Below are 24265 nucleotides of genomic sequence, written 5' to 3'. Positions count from 1 at the left end.
ATAGGTGTCACAAAGCCAAAGTCATTTTTGACAGGCTTGCAAAAATAAAGGCTCCGCTTCAATTCTTCTCTAATCAACCAATCGGAGGCCTTCTCTGCCTCGAGGAGGCAACCTTGCCATTGATCTGTCTTCTCTCGTTACAAGTAGGGCAGGGCTTCATTGCCTTAAAATAATATCTCCAATTTTAGAAAAAAAAAAGTTTTTATCAACAATTAGACAAATGACACTGACATTATTCCATGCAACTTTTTTGTTTTTTTTGCAGGTTAGATTACGCAGTGCATTTTAGTGGCGACACACTTTGAACCTATGCGCGCAATAAACATTTTTGGTTTTTTTTAAAGATTTTTAAATATTAACTTGTCCAACAAGTAAATTCAAATTCATCACAAAATTCGATGAATCGGCTAGCCTTAAGTTACAGGAAGTGATACATCATCCCTTGAGACTTTCAAAGCAGGGCCAAGATTCAAATGATCACATCAGAAGTCAGAGTAGTATCACTAATAACGAACAATAATAATGAACATATTGTTAAATTTCTTTCGGTGACATGATGGGAATTTTAAAGCATGTTCATGGTCACACATCATAACATTAAATATCATATTAATAATTAGTAATAAACATGGTTGAATGAGTTCCTTTCATAAAAACTGCATTATTATATCTGTAAATAATTGTTGATACAGTTCTAGTATTGGATCTCATTAGATTCAGCAGATGTAGGAACTGCAGTAAAATGAAGCTCAGTTGAATTTCATGCACGATCTACGGTGATTCATGATGATTACTGAAATGGCGTTTGCATTATTAATTTATTTTTACAAAGATGACACTTCTGTTCCAGAAATGAGGAAACGATTGCACAACGGTAGTTGTGGATAAGAGGAGTGGCTCGTTGCTCACTGTTCACTTAGTTTGGATGTGATACGTCTTGAAGAATACACTAAACCAGGAGAAACGTTTGAGTAGAATGTGTGTTTAGTGAGTCGTGGATTACATTATCATCTGTCCATCCCATTTCTATTGCGCTTGTTCTTGATTAGGTTTAAGGGTTAGCCGGAGCCAATCCCAGCTGATATAAAGTGAGAGTTAGGGTCGATTCTGGACGGTGAATCACAGCGCACATGTATACAAACAACCATTTATTAGTACAGGTACTAGTTCCTAACGTACTGCCCCCCCCCCACCCAAAAAAAAAAAGGTGGAGACACCGTTTATCTCCAAATTTGTCCAACTTTATTTGCAGATGTGAACTGTACAAAAATAACAGATACAAAGAAATATTTTTTGTGATACCACAATTGCGATAAATCCAACTAAACAACAGAGCAAAGCACAAAAAGTGACCATTACAAAATTATATATATATATATATATATCCATCCACCGGGCAGGATTTATATAGCGCCTTTCAAGCTACGCAATGATGCTAATGACTGAATGAGGAGGGCTGCAAAGTAAATCTGTTGACAAAACACCCCATTCCAGATTTTTTATAAAAGGTTTTCAAGTGTGATAATCCAACAGTCGACAAACTTTCATCAACATGGGTTCAGGTATTTGTGAACTCAAACATGCTGTACAAAGCTAGAAATGCACAGGACCGCATTGGAGGAGGTAATGAATACATTTGTTCCATGCTACACAATTTTGTAGCCACTCTCAATGATCATGTGATTTCTGAGGGCAGTGGAGACCGATGGCAAAAAAGGCATTTGGGACTCAGGGAGATGTTTGCGACCGTGAACATGGTCAGTCGACACAGCTGTTACTGGGCCTGAGGGGCCTCCGGGCATTACGGGTAGTGAAATTTCAAAAGCCTCTCTCAAGTCTTTTTTCTTAATTTCTTTATGTTCTGCAAACTTGCTATCACACTGCTTAGATAAGGCCTGAATGACTTTGCAGTGGTCACCCGCCTGAAGACTGTCTTGTAAGCTTTCGGGTGAGAGGTTGTCACCTTGAGCGGCATCGTCGTAAGTAGTTTTCAAAACCTTCACCCAGTCATCTTTTGTGCCACTTATTTGGCCTGGAACTTTTAAATCAGTCTGGTTCCTTAAGCCCCGAAACACTTGGTAGTTGTCATCCACCGGAAGACTGTCTTGTAAGATTGCAGGGACGCAAGTGGAGCATTGAACCCCTGTACGGACATCTTTTAATGGAGTGTCGAAAACTTTAGCCAGGTCATCTTTTTCACCACTGCTTGGCTCTCCAGCTGTTTGATCAGAGTGCTGCCTTAATCCATGAAAGGGCAGGTAGTTTTCTTCTGTGCAAAATTTGGAATTTGAGCTTGCAGGGACGCGGCTATTGCCTTTCGGGGCATCTTGCAAGGAGTTTTCTAAAGGCTCCTCCAAACCTTTTTCGCCGTTCTGCTCTCCAAAATGACGATCGGAGAGCTCCCTTATACCACGACACACTTGGTAATTGTCATCCACTGGAAGACTGCCTTGCAGGTTTAGAGGGATGCAAGTGTGGCCTTGATCCCCTTGACTTAAATCTTTGAATGGCTTTCCTACATCCTTCAACAGACACTCATTCTCAACACTTTTTTTCTCTCCAACCTCAACCTGATGATCAGAGTGTTCTCCTAAACCATGAAAAGCTTGGCAGTTATCATCGACGGGAAAGCTGGGGTTCGAATTTGCAGGGCTGCAGGTATCACCAACACAAACGCCTTCAAAGGAATTGTCGAAAGTCTTCTTCAAGTCATTTGTGTTGCCACTGTTCTGCTGTCCAAACTGACGATTAGAAAGCTCCCTCCCGCCTTGAAACACTTGGTAGTTGTCATCAACAAGACAACTAAAGTTTGAGATTGTAGGGACGCAGGTATCACTTTTTCTCACATTATATAAAAGATTTCCTATGTTGTCCAGGGTTTTTTTGCTACTTTTTGGCTCTCCAATTTGACTATCGGCGAGCTCCCTTAAGTACTGAACTGGTTGGTAGTTGTCATCAACCAGAAAACTGTGGTTTGAGTGTGCACGGAAGCCGGTATCACTTTTTGTGGCATCTTTTGAGTAATTTTCCAACGCTTTGCTCAAGTCTTGATTTTTAAGATGTGTCTCGTCTTCAAATGGTCTATCCCGAAGCTCCTTTAAGCACCGATGGACTTGGTAGTTGTCATCTACCGGAAAATGGCCTTGTAAACTCGCAGGGATGCAGAGCAGAGCTTTACCCTCCTTGGTGGCATCCTCCCCCTTGCCACAAGCCCCACTGATGAACATCTCTTGGCAGCCCTCATGTCCTGTTTCCATTCTGGATTCAACATCTCCAGAGAGGCTTGTGTTGCTGCAACTGAGGGATGCGTCTGAGTTTTCACCAATCGAAAACTTCCCAGAGTCTCTGTTAGCCTGCTGGCGAGATGCTGGAGTCAGTGTGTAGGAAGACACCAAGGTTGGGAACGAGTTTTCTTCACAAGCTGACCCTCGCTTGTCGTCACATGTCGACCCACTTCCCGTGCTTTGGTATCCACATTCGAAGGGCAGTTGAGACTGGGCGTGACTTTTCAAAGTTTCAGGTATTACATGAACTGGCCTGATAAAAGAGTATGTTACTGCGTTTTCACATCCTGAATGTTGCTCGCTATTGCAGGGACTGGGTCGAGTGGACAAGACACCGTTGGGTTTGCTGGACTCTTTCAGAAGATGGTTGGTTGAAGCTGATGCCGGGACGATGTTCATTAAGGCTTTGCTGACCGCCCCTTGGACCCCTGCAATGATGTCTGCAGCCTCCGTACAAGCGTAACTGAGAGAAGACGGACCGCTACTGATTCCGCTGCTTTGAAGTAGACTCTCGGTGCTGCTATCAATTAGGGAGCCCTTTGACCTGCAACAGAATGACTCTGTGGTTACCTGAAACAGCCTCAACAAGAAATCAAAGGTAAGAGTAAGTCTTATTGGTACAAATCATAAGTCACAAGTGTTGACGTTAAGGTTTTAAAGTGAGTGCCAAGTTACTGTGGCAAAAAAAAAAAATCAAGCAAGTCAAATCGAGTCCCAACAAGATTTCAAGCAAATTGATTCCTTCGGTGAAGCAAGTCATAGGTCAAGTTATACAATCTTTCTCAGTCTTTGGAGCTTCTGCTATCATTTGCCTTCATAAGTTGGCCTCTGCACTCCACGCCATAGCAAAGCATAGCATAGCAAACCGGTGGATTGCCAGGTTGGCAACGCACCACACACAAAAACAAAACTAATGGCACACTGCCTTGCCTCACCAACTTCACTGCATTCATCTTCTACAAGTCTTTGCCATACGTTTATACAGTGCGTCTTTATGCTAGCAACAAACAATGTTATTTTTACTCCTGAACCTTACTCCGTTACCACACCCATTTGGCAGCATTCACAGTTCACAGTACATATAGGTTTCTTGTCATTGCCCTTCAGGTAACAATGCTAAACTGTTCCGAAAACTTTCTGAGGTGTTTTTGCCATGTTAAGCCAATAATTAATTTTTATAACCCAAATCAGTACAGTTTTTGAAACTTTTGTCACTAACCATGGTTTGAGGTCCCCTGGTGTGAGGGTCTCAACATAGATTGATGAGATGATGGGGGGCATAGGCTTCAAAACCTACAGAAAGGAAAGAAATTACACAAATCCACGTCAACTTTTTGACTCTTTAAAATGAAACTTATTAAAGACAACAAGTATCTCACCTCTTCCTTACTCGGATAGATATTGAGAAGTTTGGAATTTTGACTGCTGACTGAGTCCCAATATTTGGCTCTACACCTACAATCAAAGGAGGACACGCGTGAACACACACACACACACACACACACACAGGAGCTCGGCAGTGTATCATAAGACGGAGACAAAGTGAAAGGCTTTGTGACTTACTTGACATAGCAGACGTATGCCCCACTGCTGATGGTGATGGCGAGTAGACTGAGAGTAATGATGAGGGTCAGCAGGAGGCTCTCACGGGACGCTGCTGTTAATGTCAAAAAAGTACTGTATCATTTGTGTTTCCTTGTCACACTGAAACAAGGAAATACAGTAAACACTCCGCCATCGCAAGTTCCGAGTCCACGATCCTGCTATTTAGTGGATTTCTTTGGCTCCAGTAAGAATGCCGTATTATTAGTGTTTTGGGGTGTAATTCAATTCCCCGCGGAGAGGGGGCAGCACACGATCGTTCGACACTATATTTGGATGAAGTGAGAAGTTTTTCAAGATCAGCCTCCTTGTTGCTGATTAGAATGAAATGATTGACTGTCTCAATCCTCTTCCATCCCGTTTTTTACACCTTCAGAAAGCTCTCGCTTCATTATATAATGTCTTTTACAGTCATTGTCAATCAAATTTTTTTTTTCCACATCGTATAGCAAGGAAAGAACACAGCTGAGAAGTCATCGTCGATCATACCATCCACAGTCGTGGTTTTAGGAAATAAAAGGCACACATGCACCCAATTTGCCCAATTCACTCATAATACAAGCAGAAACAACCCTACGTTTAAAAAAAAGTGCTTAGAATTGTGAAGAATTATGAAATTTTTGTATCATTGTAGTTTTTAGATATGATTTGAATGAATGGGCCATTTATCGGCACTAAGCAAAAGAGGGTCAGGCGTTGGTGACAACTGATCTCTGATTGGCTGTAAGCTCGCGAATCAGGTCAAAGTAGATTATGAGAGAGTACACAAAAGCAAAGCAACGGCAAAGAAAATTGCATTATCTTATAAATTAAGATCCCCAAAATGTTGCTTTTCACTTAGACTTGTTCCTTCTTGATTATGTGCGTGATGGGCATTGTTCTGGATTTGTGTGAGATGATATGTCGGGACTTACGGGTTGTAAATTCGTACTCCTCGCTACGGTCACTCGGTTGGCTTTCCCAAGGGAGTAAGTTCTGCGCTGTGACAACGTAGGTTGTGTTTGGCTCCAAGTGTGCGCCAAGTATTTCAGAGGTAAAACACAAGAAGCACAGTTGCGTCTCCACTTGTGGTGCTTTGACTACTTCAGTCATCTGACAGAAGTGAGAACAACGTCAAAATCGTTGTCTTTTTTAACCAATATGAAGTGAGCAAAGCAACACTTTTCCTAACCTCTTCTGTTTCTCCTTTTTTGCGGTAAGTCAGAAGTGTGCTTATTATTTCTCTTATATGGTGTTTGTTGATGTTTGTCCTCCAAATGACTTGAAAATTCCCATTGGTCTCATTCACTGAGACGATGCTTGGGGTTTGGGGTTTGACTGCGGAGGAACAGAGAGGAGGAAAAAAATAGAGAGAGAGGGAATTCAGGTACGAAAAAGAGAAAATGTAACTCTTAAGTCAATTGAAAACTTGGTGTTAAATCAGCAAATTGTTTCCGTATCTTGCAAGACTTTAACGAGAGCAGATTGCAGTGTAGGGAAATGTCTGGCTATTCGCATACACAATATGCACTATGCGACTCCCTCAATATGAAGGACATACACATATGCTTTTGACTAAGAAGATGCTAATGTAAATAGCATATAGCCAAAAGAAAAATTTAAAAGATGGACAAGCTTTTTTTTTTCATTGGTAATATGTGTTTTCTCATTATAATTATTTGACAGTGAGGAATGTTACCCGTAACACTGCCTTGTAAACTTAATCCAGGTTTTATGATATGTTCAACGTTGTAGTCCACTTTGAATGGGAGACGGTTCTGTTATGTGCTGAACTCACAGCTGTATTTCACGCTTATGTTTTTGGACTCCACATATTCGCCACGTCTCCGGACAAATGCCGTGTGATTCTCGTCAAGTATGAGAAGCATACGGATGGAGCAGCAGCATTTTTCGCTTGCGCACTGAACGGGGAGACAGTGGGTCTCACTGTGGAAGGCAAAAGGAAATGAATTATCACTGAAAAATTAATTGTAGTATTTATTTTTTGGCGGTAGAGCCAACAGGACTTACCCATACCCGTCAAGGCTCCGCAGAGTCACATTATACTCAGTGCAGTTTGGAGCGTCAAAGTGACAAGACATCCGATACTCATAGTCGTTGGTGCAATCAAGATTCACTCCTGTTTCAGTCGAGATTGACAATGAAAGGGTTATTGTATAGTTAATATATTGCACTGTAATATTCACAATTCCATTTTTTTGTGGAACATCATGGGACAAAACCCGGAAAACAGGTCAACGAATTTCATGTGTGTGCTGCAATTTTTATGGGTCACTGCAGGCTGATGACATGGTGATTCATTTTTATTTAATTCTGTGGGCTTTGGACAGAAATTTAATATGTGCACTGGTTTATAATATGACATTTGACGAAACGTTCCGATGTACAAAGTAGATACATCATGCCGATCATGTATTCATGCGACGACATTGCATGTTACAATCTGCATAAAAAATGTCAAAATGTTAAAATACATGTTCTCGTCCGTCTACATCAGGGGTCAACAACGTTGTGCCTGTGGGTGCCACATAACCCCCAAAGACCACATGAGTAGCCCGCAGGCCTGTCCTAAAAAAATTGCTCACTCGTTATGGGACATTGTGATTTTCTCAGAATGTTGTCGAAGTAACCATTTGAAAACGCAGACGCAGGCTGAGCATTATAGAAAGAAATTGTTGCATAAAGTTATTACCCGTTTCCTAATTACTGTGAGAAAAAATGAACGTGATCAGTGTCCTTCCATAAATTAATATAATTATTACTTAACTAATAACATTAATGGGAAGTTGATCACATTTATTTTCAGGAGTGTGTATCCTTCCCGTTAATCAGCATCGGTGTCTCCGACTTTCAGAAAGTTTGGCCGACCCCTGATCGATACGTGACAGTAAATTTTACAATCCATCGACATTTTGTCTCCATGAGATAATATATGTACTATTCGATGTTACAAACCACGTAAATGTCACTCGTCCACGTGTGACAATACATGTTGCAGTCGTGTTATGCTGTCCACATTAGTCATTTAATGTGTGACTGGCTGTGCACATACTATGTGACAGTTCAGCACAGATTTCAGTCTAACTACATGTTCCGTTGTCAATACGAAGCAGTAACAAGTACAGTATGTGTATACTGTACGTCGTCAGCATGTTACAATCTATACGCAAGTAATGTTATGGCAGCATGTTAAAGGACGTACCAGAGAGAGACGCTGAAGTGGCGATGTTTCCTACAACAATAACAACAGCAACAATGACAAACATTCTTGAAAAAAAAATGACCGAGCTTCTTCTCTTTTAATCCAAGCAGTCTAGTTGACCTCGGTGAGCAGAACACTTCAATTTTTGACTAAAATTACAATTTGATCCAGCTCGATAAATGCCTTCGCAATGGTCAGTCTGTTGGGAGCTGCAGACTTCCTCATTTGGGAACGTCTGACTGGAATGGCGTGGGTTGATTCCAGTGAAGTGTCACTCCCATTTCCTCTGAACTGAACTACACTGAACTTGGATGGGGCTTGAAACATCAGCATGATTTTTGAGACACTTTTTTGTTTTTGCTGAATGAAACAGTGTTTAGTTTTGTGGTTGTGGCGTGATGTTCATTGTGTGCATAATAATAATAATAATAATAATAATAATAATGTTATTATTTGACTTGCTTAAACTGGTCTAATAATACCCACTTCAAGTTCGCGAGACCGTTGCTCAAAGTTCTCCGGAAAAAACGCTTTCAGTTTTTCTGCTGTTTCCTCACTGGAGCATCGGGAAATACAATTGCTGGTATTGAAGCCACTTTCCCCCAACAGTATGTATCATTTTGGTAATACGATCAACAACTAAGTTGCTTTTTGATGTAACCGTTTTGTTTTGCACGGTTGTTGTTTCGTTTCTGTCCTATCCTCTCGAAAATGACGACTTGCACTCTCTCGATATTTAAATAAAGTTTTGAAAAATATGGCCGTAAAAGACATGAAAGTGAAGCATCTTACTTTTGCCTCTTACGAAAGTATAATAACATTTATTGTACTCTGATATCGTATGGCGGGTGCATCGGTCACGAAAAGCAGTTTAGTATGACGCTACTACAGGCGATGACGCAATGACGCACCGAGCGTGCGTACGTAGGCATATGTCTGCTCCCGCGGACTTCCAAACGTTATGGCGCCCATGTTGGAGCGGTTTGCGAGCCCAGGCAAAGGTAATGGTTTGCGGGCGACGACTGCAATCAAAAGCGGGAAGTTGCTTTTCTCTACCGATCCACTGGCGAGCTGTGTGTCGACAAAAGTGGCCAAAGATGTGTGCCATCGCTGCTTCGCGAGGTAAGAGACGTCCATTGCACCGTTGCTCGCAGCCCACGTGTTCTTGACGTTAAAAAAACAAAACAAAAACAAAAAAACTACGGTACTGATGTGATTTATTTCTTAGCGAGCCTTTGGGTGACTGCGTCTTTGAGCGGTCAGTGTTTATAGAAGTCTACCTGCAGTCACTTCCTATATTTGCCAGCATATGGCCTCGAGATGGCGACATAACTCCACACATCATTCAAAGGGCAATCTGTATTTCAGGTTTTTGGGGCCGTAGAGATAATATAATAACTCCATGTACCTTTATGTCGCGCGGATATAACCGCCATCTATAACCGGCAGTCATTCGCCATCTTTGTTTGGCCTCAATAAATTTATCAGAACTCGTCGAGTTCTTTATCTAGTTTGACCTGGAGTGGTTTGGTACAAACATCTATTATGAAACCAGACATGAGGGGCTTTAATAACATATTACCTGAACATATTACTCGTCTGTTTACAGTCAAGCTCCTCCAAGGTCCGTCGCACACGGCCATAGTTTGAATGTCTGGTTGTTGAATTGTCCGTGTTGGTAATAGTCACCGTGTTTTTGCACGGAGAGACACAATATGATTCTGACAAACGTCATATGTTGCAATTAGTTTTGCCCACATTTCAAAACACTGCAGGGAAAAGGTTGTACTATTTAGTTAATGTAACAGTGTCATTTGAAATTGGAAATCAATCACTCAAACGTATTTTTCTATTAAATACTCTACTGTGCCATATTGTGCCTGTGTATTAGTATTAATGCTACTTTTTTAATGAGACTCGTACGGTAATTGATATTATAAAAATAGAACATATGTATTCATTTATGATATATATTAATATTAGTTACATGTGGGTGTCTGCATCGAACTGATGTTTATTTTTCAATTTACTATTTCCTGTGGAGAAATACGTTCACCTCACACTGATTTTTGTATTGTAGCCACATGTCAGACAATTTCACAAACAAACCCCACGAAAATCACTTTGCTCATCCCCAAACCTTAACTAGAAATAAATGAAGTGGAGAGGTGGAGCTATTCCGACACTCCCGGTTCAAGATGGCGACCATTCTGCATGCGTTATTGATGGGAAAATGAAGCTTGAAGATGTTTCTTGAACCTGTGTGTGTGTGTGTGTGTGTGTGTGTGTGTGTGTGTGTGTGTGTGTGTGCGTGTGTGTGTGTGTGTGTGTGTGTGTGTTGGTCAAGATAAATGCCCACAGTGCGTTCACGTTATTGACATAATGAATAAGTGGCACGACTACATCTGCCTGGGGGGCTCACCTCCTATTGAGGCTGAGTCATTCATTGATTTAATATTAGGGAGAGATTTGTAAACTTGAGCTGCTCTCACCAAACAGCCGTAGAAGCAAAGCATATACACAGGCACGCACATACCTGAAGGCAAAGATTGGCCTCAAAGAAGGAAAAAAAAAGTCTTTGTTGTCTTGTTTTCATTAAACTCTCAGCATGACAGCGTGATGTGTGTGCACAATTATTTGTGTGACTGTCTCACTGCGGCAACAAAGATACTTCTTGTCTGTGAGCATGTGTGTGCGTGTGCATGCGCACAGGAATTGTGCAGGTGGAAATGTGGGCCATCAAAGCTGTGGTTAATTACAGGCCTCGAAGGCTTGAATGTAAAGTAATGAATGATGAATACTAAGAAAATGGCGCACACACACACACACACACACACACACACACACACACACACACACACACACACACACACACACACACACACACACACAGGAAGGCTGGTAAAAGCCCAAAGTCGACTATCCAAGCTTTGATCAGAGTGATACGAAGGGATCATCTTGAGAGAAAAAAAGACAGGAAGTGGTTCTGAGTTTGAGTGGGCCATTTCCAAAGGTCAGTATAAAGTACTATTCATAATGATCAACTTTAAAATCTTCAGTACAGCAGACCCTTTAGAGTCTATAATTAGCCGAGCGTGTCCTGTACGTTTTTTTTTTTTTTTTTTAATTTGAGAGGAAGCGGCCTGAAGCACGTGAAGGAAAAAATGCCAAACTCAACATTTGAACTGGTAGATAAAAACATTGCAAAAAGAGAGAAAACGAGGGTGGGGTGGGGCGGGGTTCTTGTGTTCATCTGTGACAATGGACATCAGCTCATGATGTATTTTTAGCGGGAAATTCCAGGGCGTACGAGCTTCCGGTTTCTGTTCATTTCAAGCTGTCGGAACACCGTCTAGAAGTAAAATAACCAAATTTTTGAAAATTGTGCTTAGAAGGGTTTTTTTAATTGGTATATTCACAATCTCAGAGGTGGTATATCACACCAAAATGTGACTTTTTCAAGAAAAAGTAATTGCTTTCTCTTCAAGCCAACCCTGTGGCGTGCCGGCCATTATGTTCAGCCTTTTATTTGAACACATTTACCGAGCTGCTACCACAAAGGAGATCGAAAGGTTATCCACTGAGCGAGTCAATTTCACTTTTGCAACATTGAATCGACCAAGGTATTCTGTCCATCTTTCTCTCCGTTTCTCCTTGCTCGGCTCCACGGCGCTTTCGTACTCCCTTCTCTTTCTACGCCTGCGAGGCAGCGAGACTATTACAGTGCCTCGTGGGAACATTTATCCTCATCCCGCAGTTATGCTTGTCATTATTATCAGTATTTTTTTAATTGCTTGTCTTTTCTATTTTCCTAACCTCAATTTTAAGGCGCCTGCACCATGGAACATGAAAATGAAGACTTTTTAAATTCTCTGTTGTGGTTGTTTTTGTTCTCGACAAACAACGTTGAGTTGAGCTTGTCAAAAGAAGCCCCGCAGGGCTATGTTCACCGCTACTGTACACAGTGTCCATTCCAAGCCCCAACTGGTATTCAAACTCACTTCTGTAGGTATCTTGACTCGCTGCCAGTTTGAGGACCTCGATTCCACATTTAATGGCTTGAATGAATGAATTGAGTGACCTTGTAACTGTCACAAGACTTTTTAGCGAAGATTAGCTGTTCGCAAAATGGATGCTCAGCCTTTTTACCTTCCTTGTATGCTTTTGTTGTCTTTCTTCCTGCCTATAATACTTTGATGAAATGACACTAGCATAGCGCCTTTTCTTTGTCAACAGGGATTGGATTTCCCCTTTTTTTTTCATTGCTGGCAACATTAAGGCAGATCTCTTGAGTCACATGTTGCCAAGCTAGGCGCAAGAACTATAATGTAGCACTTCCACCGGCAGTCTGCCAGCTTCGGTGAATTATATGGGCATTCCCACTTACAGCATGTATCTCCATAAAAAAAGAAGAAGAAATCACCATTCATTATTTAGCCCACATTTTATGCATACATTTTGTGCAAACAATTTAGAGCATGTTATTCATTTTCTTAAGCATGTTATGTGCATCCCATCTGCCCGCCCCCACCCGACCTCTTGGCCACCCCCCCCCCCCCCCCGCCCCCCTCTGATAAGTGTGTGGATGCAGAGCTACACGAAGCATCCAGTTTGCTGCTTTAGATGCACGCTGTCGACTAGCTTACAGGAAAAGATGAGAGGAGGGAAATCATGCACGTTAGCACTTCCTCTTCTCCGCCTCCCCCGTCCCTCGTCGCCTCGTCTCGATTTATTCTCCCATCTGTTTCTTCTGGCTTTCTTCGCTCTTTAGCTGCCTTCTCTCCTCATATTCCTCCCACTCATCTGTCCATCATTCACGTCTTATTCCCTTTTCCTACTCTCTGACATAAAGGCCTATTCTTCATGTTGATTGTTCGTCGTCCACTTTTCACGACTTTTCTTGCCTTTTGCACTTTATCAAACACACACACACACACACACACACACACACACACACGCACACACACACCGGCTAAAAGGAAAATAGCAGATGGTGTCAAGGAAGAGTCTTGAAGTGATACATCTGTAGCGAGAGACTACCATCTTTGAAGGTTGTGGAGTAGCTAAATTTATGGATTGCTACCTGTACATGTATGTGTACCTGTGTATTTTTTTTTTCAAGTAAAATCATCTGTAAGCCATTTTATTATTATGGCCAATGTTTCTGAGTTTGAAATGGTATGAAAAAGTTTTGGATCACAATTTGTGGTATGGTTACAGTTTAGACTGTTACATAGGCAATTATAAGCACATTAATAGATTATATCGTCTTTATCAGCCCCACAATAGCGAATTATTCACAAGTGAGAGTTAAGCTGATCCAAACAATGACCTTAATGTTGTGTATTATATTCATGAGGAAGTAGTTACACCGCGCACATATTTTTGCATTAAAGGCTTATTCGATAAAGTGCCCCTGAGGTTAAACACAATCCATTCCTGCTGTTTGGCAGCTTGTAGTGCAACAGGAAATATAATGTGATGTAGTAACAAGAAATATAATGGCAACTGACTGAAGTGCCTGCACATGGCCAAGCGAGCCAAGGCACTCCGTTAAGGTCAGAGGCTGCTCTCTACACGTGTGTTTGATTGTAACTTCTGACAATGTGTTTTAGCATTACTACAGAACAAATCTCTGAATCGGAATCATCTTTCCTGGCAAAGAACGTTAAACCTACAGCCTCGACTGTTCTGGATTTTTTTTTTGAGGATGATGCAGATTCCAATATTTGTGAGAGTAAAATTCTGATCACTGATTAATTAATCATCAAAATCAACATTTATTATGAAAAAAAGTCGGCATAGACATAGGTTTAGAGATCTAGGTCAAAAGTTAAAATCCCAATGCAGTGGGAAAGAAAATGATGCCTTGTGAAATGTGTTGACTAATGCTGCACTACACTCAAAAAGACGTGAAAAAAAAAAGGAGACAATTGTGACAATCTGGATGTGGTCTTGTTTTCTGAAGGTTAGGTGTGTGCGTGCGTGTTTTGCATTCGGTTTTCTTCACGTCATTATGATGAAACACAACCCCATATGAATCCCCTCAGGTGTGAGTGAATCATCCTCCAAACAGCCATTAACTCAGCAAGATTGCTCTCAATGCCACACAGCTGGTGTCTTTTTCTTCACTGAAAACACACACACACCGCCTCACTCACTTACAACACTATATTATACTGTAGATGCTGGGTAATTGTCTCGCTGAGATGTTTGGCATCTCACGTCCGTGAGTTATAATGGTGTTCTATAGGAGCATAAAGAATAGAAAGCATTTATCGCATGGTACGGGGGGGGCTACAATGAAATAATTATTTATGGTGCAATGGCGTAAAGTGCTTTGGAACAAATTAGCTCCATCATGCCAACCTGTAAGTTGATTTGTGTTCCTGGCGGCGGAAGACCAGAATCCATTCACAGAACAGTGGAGGCTCCAAATTTGAACGCATTGTAATGACTTCACTTCACTCAAGTGTTCACCTTTATTGTAAGTTTTCCAGTCTAAAATGCAAAAACACTGTGTCGATTTTTAAACAAGTAGCAAGTCACAGCGTGGTGTGTGTTGGCCCGCAAGAATGTAGGAATCATTAGTTTGTTTGTTTCAAATGAACATGTAATATACGGCTGTCGAGTGAGTCAAAGTTGTAGTGTGGCGCACTAGCTACTCAGCCTGCAAATGAGAAAATCCAACCAAGCACAACCGGACAGCTCAGAAAAGAAGACACCACAAATTAATAATCTTAAACATGCGCACGGGAAGAAGTTATTCTCACAGCTCTAACAGCATTGCGGTTGGTACTCTTGGGAAATTAATTACCATGCAGCGCTCGCACATATACAAACACACACACACACACACACACACACACACACACACACACACACACACACACACGCACACACACATACGTACACACAGACATGCTGAGGTAGGCCCAATTAGGCATCTGATAGGATGAACTTAAAAAAAAAAAAAAAGAACTCTCGTAAAGAGCACACGTTTAGGCACTGGCACATGAATATCGAAAGCCAAAGTCCATCCCATTTGTTCTTCTTTTGCTATCTTTCAGCGGCCCTCTGCAATTTGTTTCATTTTCTCAGAGCCCTTCTAAGTTTTGCAATCAGAACTCCACTAATTGTTTCGCTTTCCAGATTGGACGATGGAAGGAAAACCATGAGGCAGGGTGATGATGGTGTCCTTTATAATTCAATGTTGCTCATGAAAGCCATCTAATGTTATTCATGAGTTTTCATGCCTTGCCAGCGTTCCAACCTTTAGACCTGCCATGCGCGAGACATCAACTTCACAGGGCATCCGAAGAACACAGCATGAGGGGGGCAAGGAAGGTGTTGCAGTGAGGGGGGGAAAAGATAAAAAGAGGAGAATGTTGAGAGGAAGCATAATGAAGGGAAATGGCTGAAGATGAGAGCAATGTAAGGCGTTGGACATGATAACGGACTCTATATGGAAATGTGAAGTGAAAGTTGAATGCTCATCAGGGAGTTAAAGTCTCAGAGAGTTAGTAGTCTTTTATATTTGTCTTCCCGTTTTTTTTGGGTTTGTTTTTTTTTTTTTTTTTTTTTTTTTTTGCTTTTGTTGTCCTTTTTTATACATACAAACAAGGTCTGTTCCGAAAAGCCGGTCGACCTCTGATTTCTCCAGATTTTCCTCTCGATACTTCCTTTTTGTCTTGAGTCACAAGCAGAAGTTTGATTTACAAGCTTTAAATGATGCTCGGAGATGTCACGAAAAGCAGCGGTCTGGCAGATAGTGAACAGTTCTTTGAAAAAGAATATTCAGCGCTACTCCTAGTTGAAGTTTACTGTGAGCTAAACATAAAAGAAAGGGAATCACACGTTGAGTATTTAAACTGAACACCTTACTTTGTTTGACAAAAGTCCGCTAGCTTAATGCTAACACACAACGCAAAATGCTGTAGCCTTGCTAATGATTGACATCATACATGCATTACTGTATAGTATTCTAAAGTACAATACCGTAGAGCGCTATGCTTTCTTATTAAAAATCAGTTACATTGTTGGTGTTTTATGTGGGTTTGGACTTTGAACGGATTAATGGCATTTCTACTCATTTCAATCCAAGATTCTTTTGAGTCACGGCCTGGAATGAATTAAACTTGTTAGTCAAGGTGCCACTGTACAAGCATTTTTGTGCGAGTGGGTGACTTTGGTGCATGTCAGCCTTGAAGCCGTCTCCATAACAACAGCCGCCGTGGTGCAATTGTGAGTTACTGTGCATATAAACACTCTCCACTCCACACCATCACATTTGGTACACTTGGACAAACTAATGAGATTCCTTTCTTAATTCAGCCTCCCTCAGTTAGTTAGATAAAGTCAGCCAAAATATTCTCTCAGTATATATCTACATTGTCCTTCACCACCGCAGACTTACTTTGTCAGTGTGCCTAACAAAATGCCCCATGACTCTTTTATAGATGTTACTATAAACAATCCTAGGTCAGTCTAGTTCATGTATGTATATTTATTTCTTCATTGCGCACAATGTTCTTTTGTAATTGGAAGCCATTAGAGGCTTTGTCTTCAATAATCATAAAATGTTGACAAGTTCTGGTGTCTCTTCAGTTATCAAGCTATCACTTATCGAAAGTTTTTATTTGCAGCAAAAAATAATAAGAAAACAGTTTCATATATATATTTTTTTTTGCTAGCCTTCAAATCTTTTAGTGTTTAGATATTTTAATAATAAATGATGAGCTATAAACTGCTCATCTTTGCTGGTGGAGGTAATAGACTTACCGGTACAGACTTATTGTAAACACGAAATGATGGAGTTTGTTGCTAGGTAACATCTCCGGTGAATCATGTTTAACATGGGAGAGTAATTGATTTTCCTCTTCATTAAATGTCTTTCGAGTGACACCACCTTAGCTTTTGTTCTCTCCGCGGTGTCAATTCCTGCAGATGCGGCGCATTTGCCTCAGTGCAACATGACCGTCAATATGGTCAAACCATTCTCTAGGGAAGAGCTGGTTTTTGTGTTACATATTTGTTCATGTAATACTTCATATGTGGTTAGTTTCCTGTATTGTCTACGGCGTTAGTAAAACCATTTCCCTAAATAAGGTTGTGGTCAACATGGGTCTTCCTGTTTGAGTTTAAGATGGTGGGACTTCCTGCCGTCGCCGCCGGCCGGTGATGTGACCAGACGGTAAGTGTGTAACTTAAGCGAGGCGCTCTGCTGAAGTTGAGCAGAGCGCGGCCGAGTGTGGGTCTGGCTCGGCTCTCTATCTGTTGTTATTGTTGCCTCGTGTCTCACGCTGCCGCCGTGGGTTTCTTAAACCGTGGGTGGCTTCTCAAGTTTCTGCTCTTTCTCAACATGACAAGAATAGCCGTACCTTCGGCCCAGCGAAGGCCTATAAAATTTGAGATTGGTTAAGGGAGGACAGGAGGAGATGGATGGAGGATGATGATAAATGACATGCTGAGGGGGCAGAAAAGGGTACTGTTTTGGTTCCTTTTTGTAGACTCTGGGGGGGCCAACTGCAGCACTCAATTCGAGTCCCACACTGATAGGCCCTTGTCGGAAATGCTAAAGTTGTGTGGCTCATACCGGTGTACAAGAATGAAGTTTGTTTAAAAAAATGAAATATTCTGAGTTAAAAAAAAAGTAAATCCCCGTATATTGTAAAAGAACACTGCAATTTTATACAGTAGATGCACTACAGTTAACCACAATCTGTTCCAGTACAGTGATGCTGCAATTTTTTTTTTGACATACCGGTAATTTCAATTTAAAAGGGGAGTTTACAGATTTAAAAACGCTAGCAAGATTTGAATGTAGCCTGAGTGTAGCCTGCCTACTTTTTACATTTTTCTTGCTATGCAGAAGTGACTATTCCATGATCATTTCAGCAGAGTTCCTGAAGCCCAAGGAAACACGTCAGCGAAAGGCTGCGGAGGTTTGCCCGCGTGTGCATGGCAAAAGATTGTGCGCGGCCGCAGTTGGAACTTTTTGGGCAACTTTGAAAGCGTATTTTTTACTGAATATTACCAGGTTCGAGGAACATTTGATTAGAGGTTCCGCTGATTGCAAGCATGATATCTGTGTTGGTATGTACTGTTGCTACAGCTTACTGCAGCCTTCACACACCTATACGAGTCAACACTATTCCCGAGAGTTTGTCTGACTCAGACTACGTGCGTGCGCGCGTGTGCGTGTGTGTGTGTGTGTGTGTGTGTGTGTGTGTGTGTGTGTGTGTGTGTGTGTGTGTGTGTGTGTGTTTTGGAATGATTCTTTCCCCAATATCTTTACTTAGCCCACGGGAGTGGACAAATACTGCGGTGCTCTGGATTGTTATCAGACTAACAAGCATTCTGGAAAGGCCGGCAATGCACCTTGGAGGCAGGCAGCGCGCATATAAAAATAAGCATCAGTTTAACAAAAGCAATGATGGAGGAGCGTTTACCTCTTGGGTTGCTTTTAAGACTCAGAGCTGGAAGATCATTTGGTCGATAACAGGGTAATGTCATGAAAATGTTGAAGGAAATGGTCAAAAAAAAATCTGTGTGCGCGAGTTGTGCCACAAATCTTTTTGTTTGCATGGCCTTTTTGTCCAAAATAGCACATCTTTTGTCAAAACAGGCATGAAAAGCAGATACACAACCGAACGACAAAGTTGAAGAGAATGACAACAGTGTTGAACGCGAGGGCTCAATTGATTTGTTGTCTTCATTTTGGGAGAAAATATCTTCAAAAATTGCAGTTTTTCTGGACTTTGTACAGATATTCACTTTTTTGTTTGTTTAAAATGAAATCACCTTCCAATGTAAATTAAACGCCCGTATTTATATTTGGCTGTCACTGTTTTCCACGACTTATGATTTCAAACTCCGTTTTTTTTTGTCAAAAATAGGCACACTAACAATGAAATGCCGGAGCAATTATGGAGACGTACAAAGTAATATTATGATGGCTGATTACACAATTATGATTTTCACCATTTTGCCAACCACCCGAGGGAAACCATAAACGCATTGTGGCTCGTGACGAAAATGGGATTGGGATCCCTGCTGTACAGAATGTGCACATAAGGAAGGGAGGTGTATAATCACAGATTTTAGACCGATATCAGAAGTGATTTTTTTTTTTTTTTTCTAATCACTGTTGTGTTTGTCTCTGGAGCTGTACTCTGCTTAGTGGAATCTCAGTTGACTATCATTACTGTCTTTTGTCTGTTTCTTGTGCCAAGGCATGAGACCTTGTTGCGGTGTTCCCAGTGCAAGATGGCTCGTTACTGCAACATCACCTGCCAGGTATAACACTTTAGTGCGCAGCAGTGTGCCGTGCCCTCTTTTGAATGTTGTATGTTTGGTTATTTGAAAATGTTCTACCATCTAGAAACAAGCATGGTCTGACCATAAGAGGGAGTGCAAATGTCTGCAGAGTATCCTTCCCAGAATTCCGACCGACTCCGTCCGACTGGCTGCAAGAATCATTTTTGCCTTGGTAAGTACGCTTCGGGAACCTTTCTTTTATTTTGCCCTTATAATTGGACTTATGAAACCGTTTGTCACTAAAGTTTGTGGAGGAGATACTGTAGCCTGCAACAAAATATAGATCCTGGTTCCCCCAATGGAAACACATCGGGGTTTTCTTAAGGTTTCAATTACCTTTGGTCAGAATGCACACACACACGGCAAGTTTCTCATTACGAAACATGATGTGGTCATTTCTGTGCAATTGTAAAAGGCCATTTTCATCCAGACAATAAAATAATTCCTCTCTAGTGTCAGGTAAATATATTGATGACCAGGTTAGAGTAGATTGAGGCAAACAATCCTTAAAAATGCCCTTAGCTGATCATGGCTGTGTTTATTTTTGGAATACCCTGCATCCCGGTAATATTTCGTTTTAACGGACTTCCCGAACAGATGGATAACTCTCAGTCAGAGCTAAAACTTCCATTTAATTGACTGTTCATTTCTCCTGTGTTGGAAGCTTTATTGCAGTCATGTTTGCACTCCAGCGGAAGACACGAACGGCCCATCTGTTGGTGTAACAAAAACATCCTCCCGGGGTTAAGTGAAAATGGGAATATTTTCATGCCGCTAAATAAAGCTGTTTTCCATCGAACCTGTATCTTTTTAGATGAATCCAGCAAAGAGCAGGACTGAGGAGCTCTACTCTTTGAACGAACATGAATCACGTATGTTTTCTCGAACAGACATCCATTTTGTGCGTATGTCTCCGTTGCAGACGCCACAAAAAAAATTGTCGTGTGTGTCCACAGATCTGAGCTCTATGCCTGAGCAGAAAAAACAAGGCCTATCTCAGCTGGCATCCATGCTCGAGATCTACCTACAACAGGAAGTGCCTGAACTGGCTCTGGAAATGACATCGGCCCTGCCGCAGTCCTGCGGACAGCCCCTTGACCTGATTGCAAAGGTGGGCTAATGACACACCAACGCAGTGAGTCGTTTGCTTCTGTGCAGCTTGCAAACAAAGCAGCTCCCTTGTAAAAGCACTCGACAAGCCCAAAAGAGATGCGCCTCGGCACACAAAGAACAGCAGACCGCAACAAGCAACTGTTTTGTAGTGTTTAGTGTCCCCTGCTGTGCTTGGCTTGCACCCCAACATATGTCCAAAAAGCCTCCTTGCATCTGTGATTGGATCCCTCTGCGTGTGTGTGTTTGTGTCTGTGTATTCCCATCACAACCTGGGTGGGGTCTTTCCTCACTGGAATTCAAACCGCATTACGTGTACGAGTACAAGGACGTGTTTGTCTGGCTTGCATCTCGACTCTGTCATGGGCGAACATGCGCGACTTCCAAGATTTTACGACTGCAGGCCATTGTAATCAACACAAGGCTTTGTTTTTACTTGCCCCAACACAATGCTCGTATGCATGCGTAATAACCGAAGGCAGCCAAGTGATTTAAAGTGTTTGCCGTTTATATAAAAGTTGCGAAATGAGCAACAGGCTGCCGCCTGGAACAATATCTAATAAAAATGTACGTTTTAATACCGGCATATGCTATTAACAAAACCTTAATGTGTGAACTAAAGCTCACAGGGCTGTTTTTGGACAGCCTATTCTCAGCATGTAGTCTCAACCATGCATACTGCCTAGATTTGTTCCTACGTCCTTCCGTAATGATTGAATATCATGGAGCTTGACGGTGAACATGTGCGTTCGCATATCTTTGGTGAGATATGGAGTTGTGTGTGTGTGTGTGTGTGTGTGTGTTTTGGGAGGTGGGCTCGTGGATTGTGACGGCGGGAAAATCCGCTGATTATTGCGTTTCAAGATTCCGATGGGAACGATGCCGTGTTTGGCGGAGAGGGAGGTGAGGAGTGAGCAACGCTGTTTAGATTAAAGAGAGAGAGAAAGAGAGAGGGGTGGGGGGGATGAAAAATGTGCGAGGAGATCACAAGAAGTCAGGAGCGCTTTAAAGAGCAGGAAACCATGTGTCACAACTGGAAATGTAAAAAGGGGCTAATATCCTGCTGAGGGAGGGCATTTTTTTTAAAAGGTTTCTCACAGAAAATGAAAGCATGTTTATTTCTTCACGAATTAAAATTTGAATGATGGGGTTTCATTTTTGCCAAGTGCCTGATTTACTAAAGATCCCAAACAGCAGCCACTAACTTGCGTATTCAGGCGCTCTTTGAAAAAGAATGTAAAAAGGGGCTGTCAAGCTAAACGGTGGCGATGCGGACATGAGTTAATGGTTGAAATCTTCCCAGCAAACTAGATCAGCAAAACATTCCCAGTTTTTTTTTCCCTCCCTCCTTTTTTGGTGAGTTCAAGATAAGCAGCAGGTTCTCCTGGGATGAGCCATTAGTATCCATACATCCAATTTATTGATGATGCTTTGGCGCACAAAACATCCAGACACATTATATCCCAAAATGAATCGCTGCTGGTTAATCAGTTTAATCGACTGCGTCAGTCAGCCGGTCGCCAAACAAGTAAACACGCTTTTTAACTACTCTGGGACAAAACTGGAGTCTGAATGTCCAAAGAAACACAAACAACAGTTGCAAGCCATAGCAAAGCATCACAGAGGATGAACCAAACTTCAACATTGTGTAATTCTTCAGTTCATTGCGACATTTTAGGAGTTGTCCAACTAATTTTGAAATGTCCTTTCATCCATTTTTATTCGACTTTTACTGTTTTTATGGTCTCGAGTGTGCCAGACCCGAGCCCAACCCTTCATGCGAGCGGCGGTGCACACCCTGGACTGGTCGCCATCTAATCGCAGACTTTTTAAATCAGTTTCTTAATGTATTTGTTTTCCTCGACTCGTCAGTTGTGTCGTGCTCAGAGGCGAAAGCCTTACGGAACTCCACTTTGTTCTGCCAGCATTTCCCAGCATCTTTCCTATTTTGGATCTGTTTGCACGGTTCCATGTGTAGCCTTAAACACAAGTATCCCCGTGTGGAGAACCACCACACGCTGACGTTTGCTGGTCAGTCGTACAAATCCCACCAAACTCATTTAGCCCCATTCATGCGTTTATCTCTCCGAGCCTCCACACCATATAATCCTATTAGGAAGGCTGTGAAGTTTCTGCTGCTGCTGTAAGTTAAGTTAGGCACTCGTGTTACACTCGCAGTGTGTAAAGTGTGCACGCCAAGTCACAGGCATTGTAGTGTTAAGTGTTTTAAGTCTATTAATAGGCCGTTTAATGCTATTAATATGTCGCCCTGCCTCTTGTTTCGCGACATGGAGAGAAGTCTAAATCCTCTTTTCAGGAGCTGTGAATGCTGCTGTGTTTTTATTGCACCCCACAGATAATGTCATTGTTTTTATTACGCTGAATGTTATTTGCAGCAAATACTGCTAAATCTTCTGAGGGCAAGTGATAGCCGAGCAATTTCTGATGGTTCGACAGAGAAGACATTTTAACACAGACCCTTAAAATTGTAATGTAATGTCTCTCAGCTGACTTTGTCTATTTTTTATTTTTTTTTAATCAACTGAAAAAAACTGCTGGCCGAGAGAAACCAGCTACCATCAGCTGTAATCGCTAATTATTTTTATAGGGCACCCATCTCCTACAGGAGACTGCCATGTTTCACCGCCCTCTCCCTGCTACGGATACCCAAAGGAGACAAACTTAGTGAATCTAATTCCTCAACATGATGACTACAGCATGTGTAACATATGCCAGGCACTTTCCCCGTCACTTGAGGGAATACTTGAAGTCGTTTGTGATGACATTTTGTTTGCAACTCCGTTGAAGAAATTGGTGGTAGGCTTGCAAAGTGTGGTCTCTCTGAGACACCGTCGTGCATGTGCTTCACAATGCTATTAGTTCTCCACCACATTTAACAAAATGTAACTTGAATACAGTTTTGTTTTGTTTGTTTTTTTGTGCGCAGTTGGAATGACATGCAGGACAACCATAGGACCTCAATAATATAACAGTTTTTGAGTGGGTTGATTTTTCTGAAACAAAACATAGGCACTTAATGTTCATTTCTTGTTGCCGTCTTTAAATGGTCATTTTTTTTTTAAATGCAAGAGCGCCCCTTGCACTGGGACAAAAAAAAAAACGTTTTTTAAAATTTTGTATAAAACCCTTTGCTGTTGGGTTACTATAGAGGATCTTTTATACATGCACTGAAGAATGTATTGTCAAAAACAAAAAAAATAAGAGTATTTATTTTACACACATGCATGTATTTTGTCCATATTTGAAATAGCATTTTTGTCATACATTAGGAAATGCACAGATTAAATATTGTGGCCACCACCAGCATTTAAATTTCCCATCCCTGATCAAGCTTACATGACAAGCCCCATCTTACTTTTAGCTTCAAACATTGACGAAACCCATTGGTGCTTTGATTGCAGAGGTGACAAATGTTGAAGTCTTGGCTGAGGTTGCAGTGCCCTTACAAGTTTCCGTACACACTATGACTCATATGATATGACTACTTTCATGTTGCGCACTGTGACAGGTTGACGCAGTGATAGTTCTGAACGGCTGCGGATCTGTATATCCCAGGATTTCAAAAGCGACTGGACTGAATGTGTTGCTCTGTCTGACTCCCTCTTCTGTGCATCGTCAGTACATGTGTCTCCCATCAAATATTGATGGAGCCTGTATTTTTTTTACCAGTGCTATCATGCTTTTCCAAGAGGTAAGTGCAGTGGCTGGCATGCAACACATGCTGACA

The 24265-nt window shown here is 41.6% G+C and overlaps 2 protein-coding genes across 6 annotated transcripts in view; one reads left to right on the top strand and one right to left on the bottom strand.

Annotated features, from left to right (window-relative positions):
* Positions 1 to 1296: 1296 nt before the first annotated feature.
* On the bottom strand, positions 1297 to 8311 carry il4r.2 (interleukin 4 receptor, tandem duplicate 2). 3 transcript variants are annotated; one of them, XM_019890943.1, is made up of 9 exons: positions 8089 to 8311; positions 6897 to 7005; positions 6664 to 6812; positions 6058 to 6203; positions 5801 to 5978; positions 4848 to 4941; positions 4664 to 4739; positions 4504 to 4577; positions 1297 to 3828 (listed from the first exon to the last, which is right to left on the bottom strand). In XM_019890943.1, exons 1-9 carry the CDS (start codon positions 8150 to 8152, stop codon positions 1647 to 1649), a joined length of 3072 nt encoding a protein of 1023 aa, XP_019746502.1. In that variant the 5' UTR covers positions 8153 to 8311; the 3' UTR covers positions 1297 to 1646. The 3 variants fall into 3 exon arrangements, with proteins under 3 accessions (XP_019746502.1, XP_019746511.1, XP_019746521.1); XM_019890952.1 differs by having other exon boundaries at positions 4664 to 4733; XM_019890962.1 differs by having other exon boundaries at positions 6903 to 7005.
* Positions 3801 to 24265, top strand: part of smyd3 (SET and MYND domain containing 3) — a 52616-nt gene continuing 32151 nt past the window's right edge. The window contains exons 1-5 of one of the 3 annotated variants that reach the window (XM_019891013.1): positions 3801 to 3882; positions 19323 to 19386; positions 19472 to 19579; positions 20222 to 20279; positions 20364 to 20518. In XM_019891013.1, the coding sequence (XP_019746572.1) occupies positions 3839 to 3882; positions 19323 to 19386; positions 19472 to 19579; positions 20222 to 20279; positions 20364 to 20518 (429 nt within the window). In that variant the 5' untranslated portion in view covers positions 3801 to 3838. The other 2 variants (XM_019891024.1, XM_019891005.1) reach the window with 2 other exon arrangements.

This window comes from Hippocampus comes, unplaced genomic scaffold, assembly GCF_001891065.2.
Source record: "Hippocampus comes isolate QL1 unplaced genomic scaffold, H_comes_QL1_v1.1 scaffold275, whole genome shotgun sequence".
NCBI lineage: Eukaryota > Metazoa > Chordata > Actinopteri > Syngnathiformes > Syngnathidae > Hippocampus > Hippocampus comes.
Note: the sequence above shows the minus strand (reverse complement) of the source record. Positions and strands in the feature narration are given on the sequence as shown.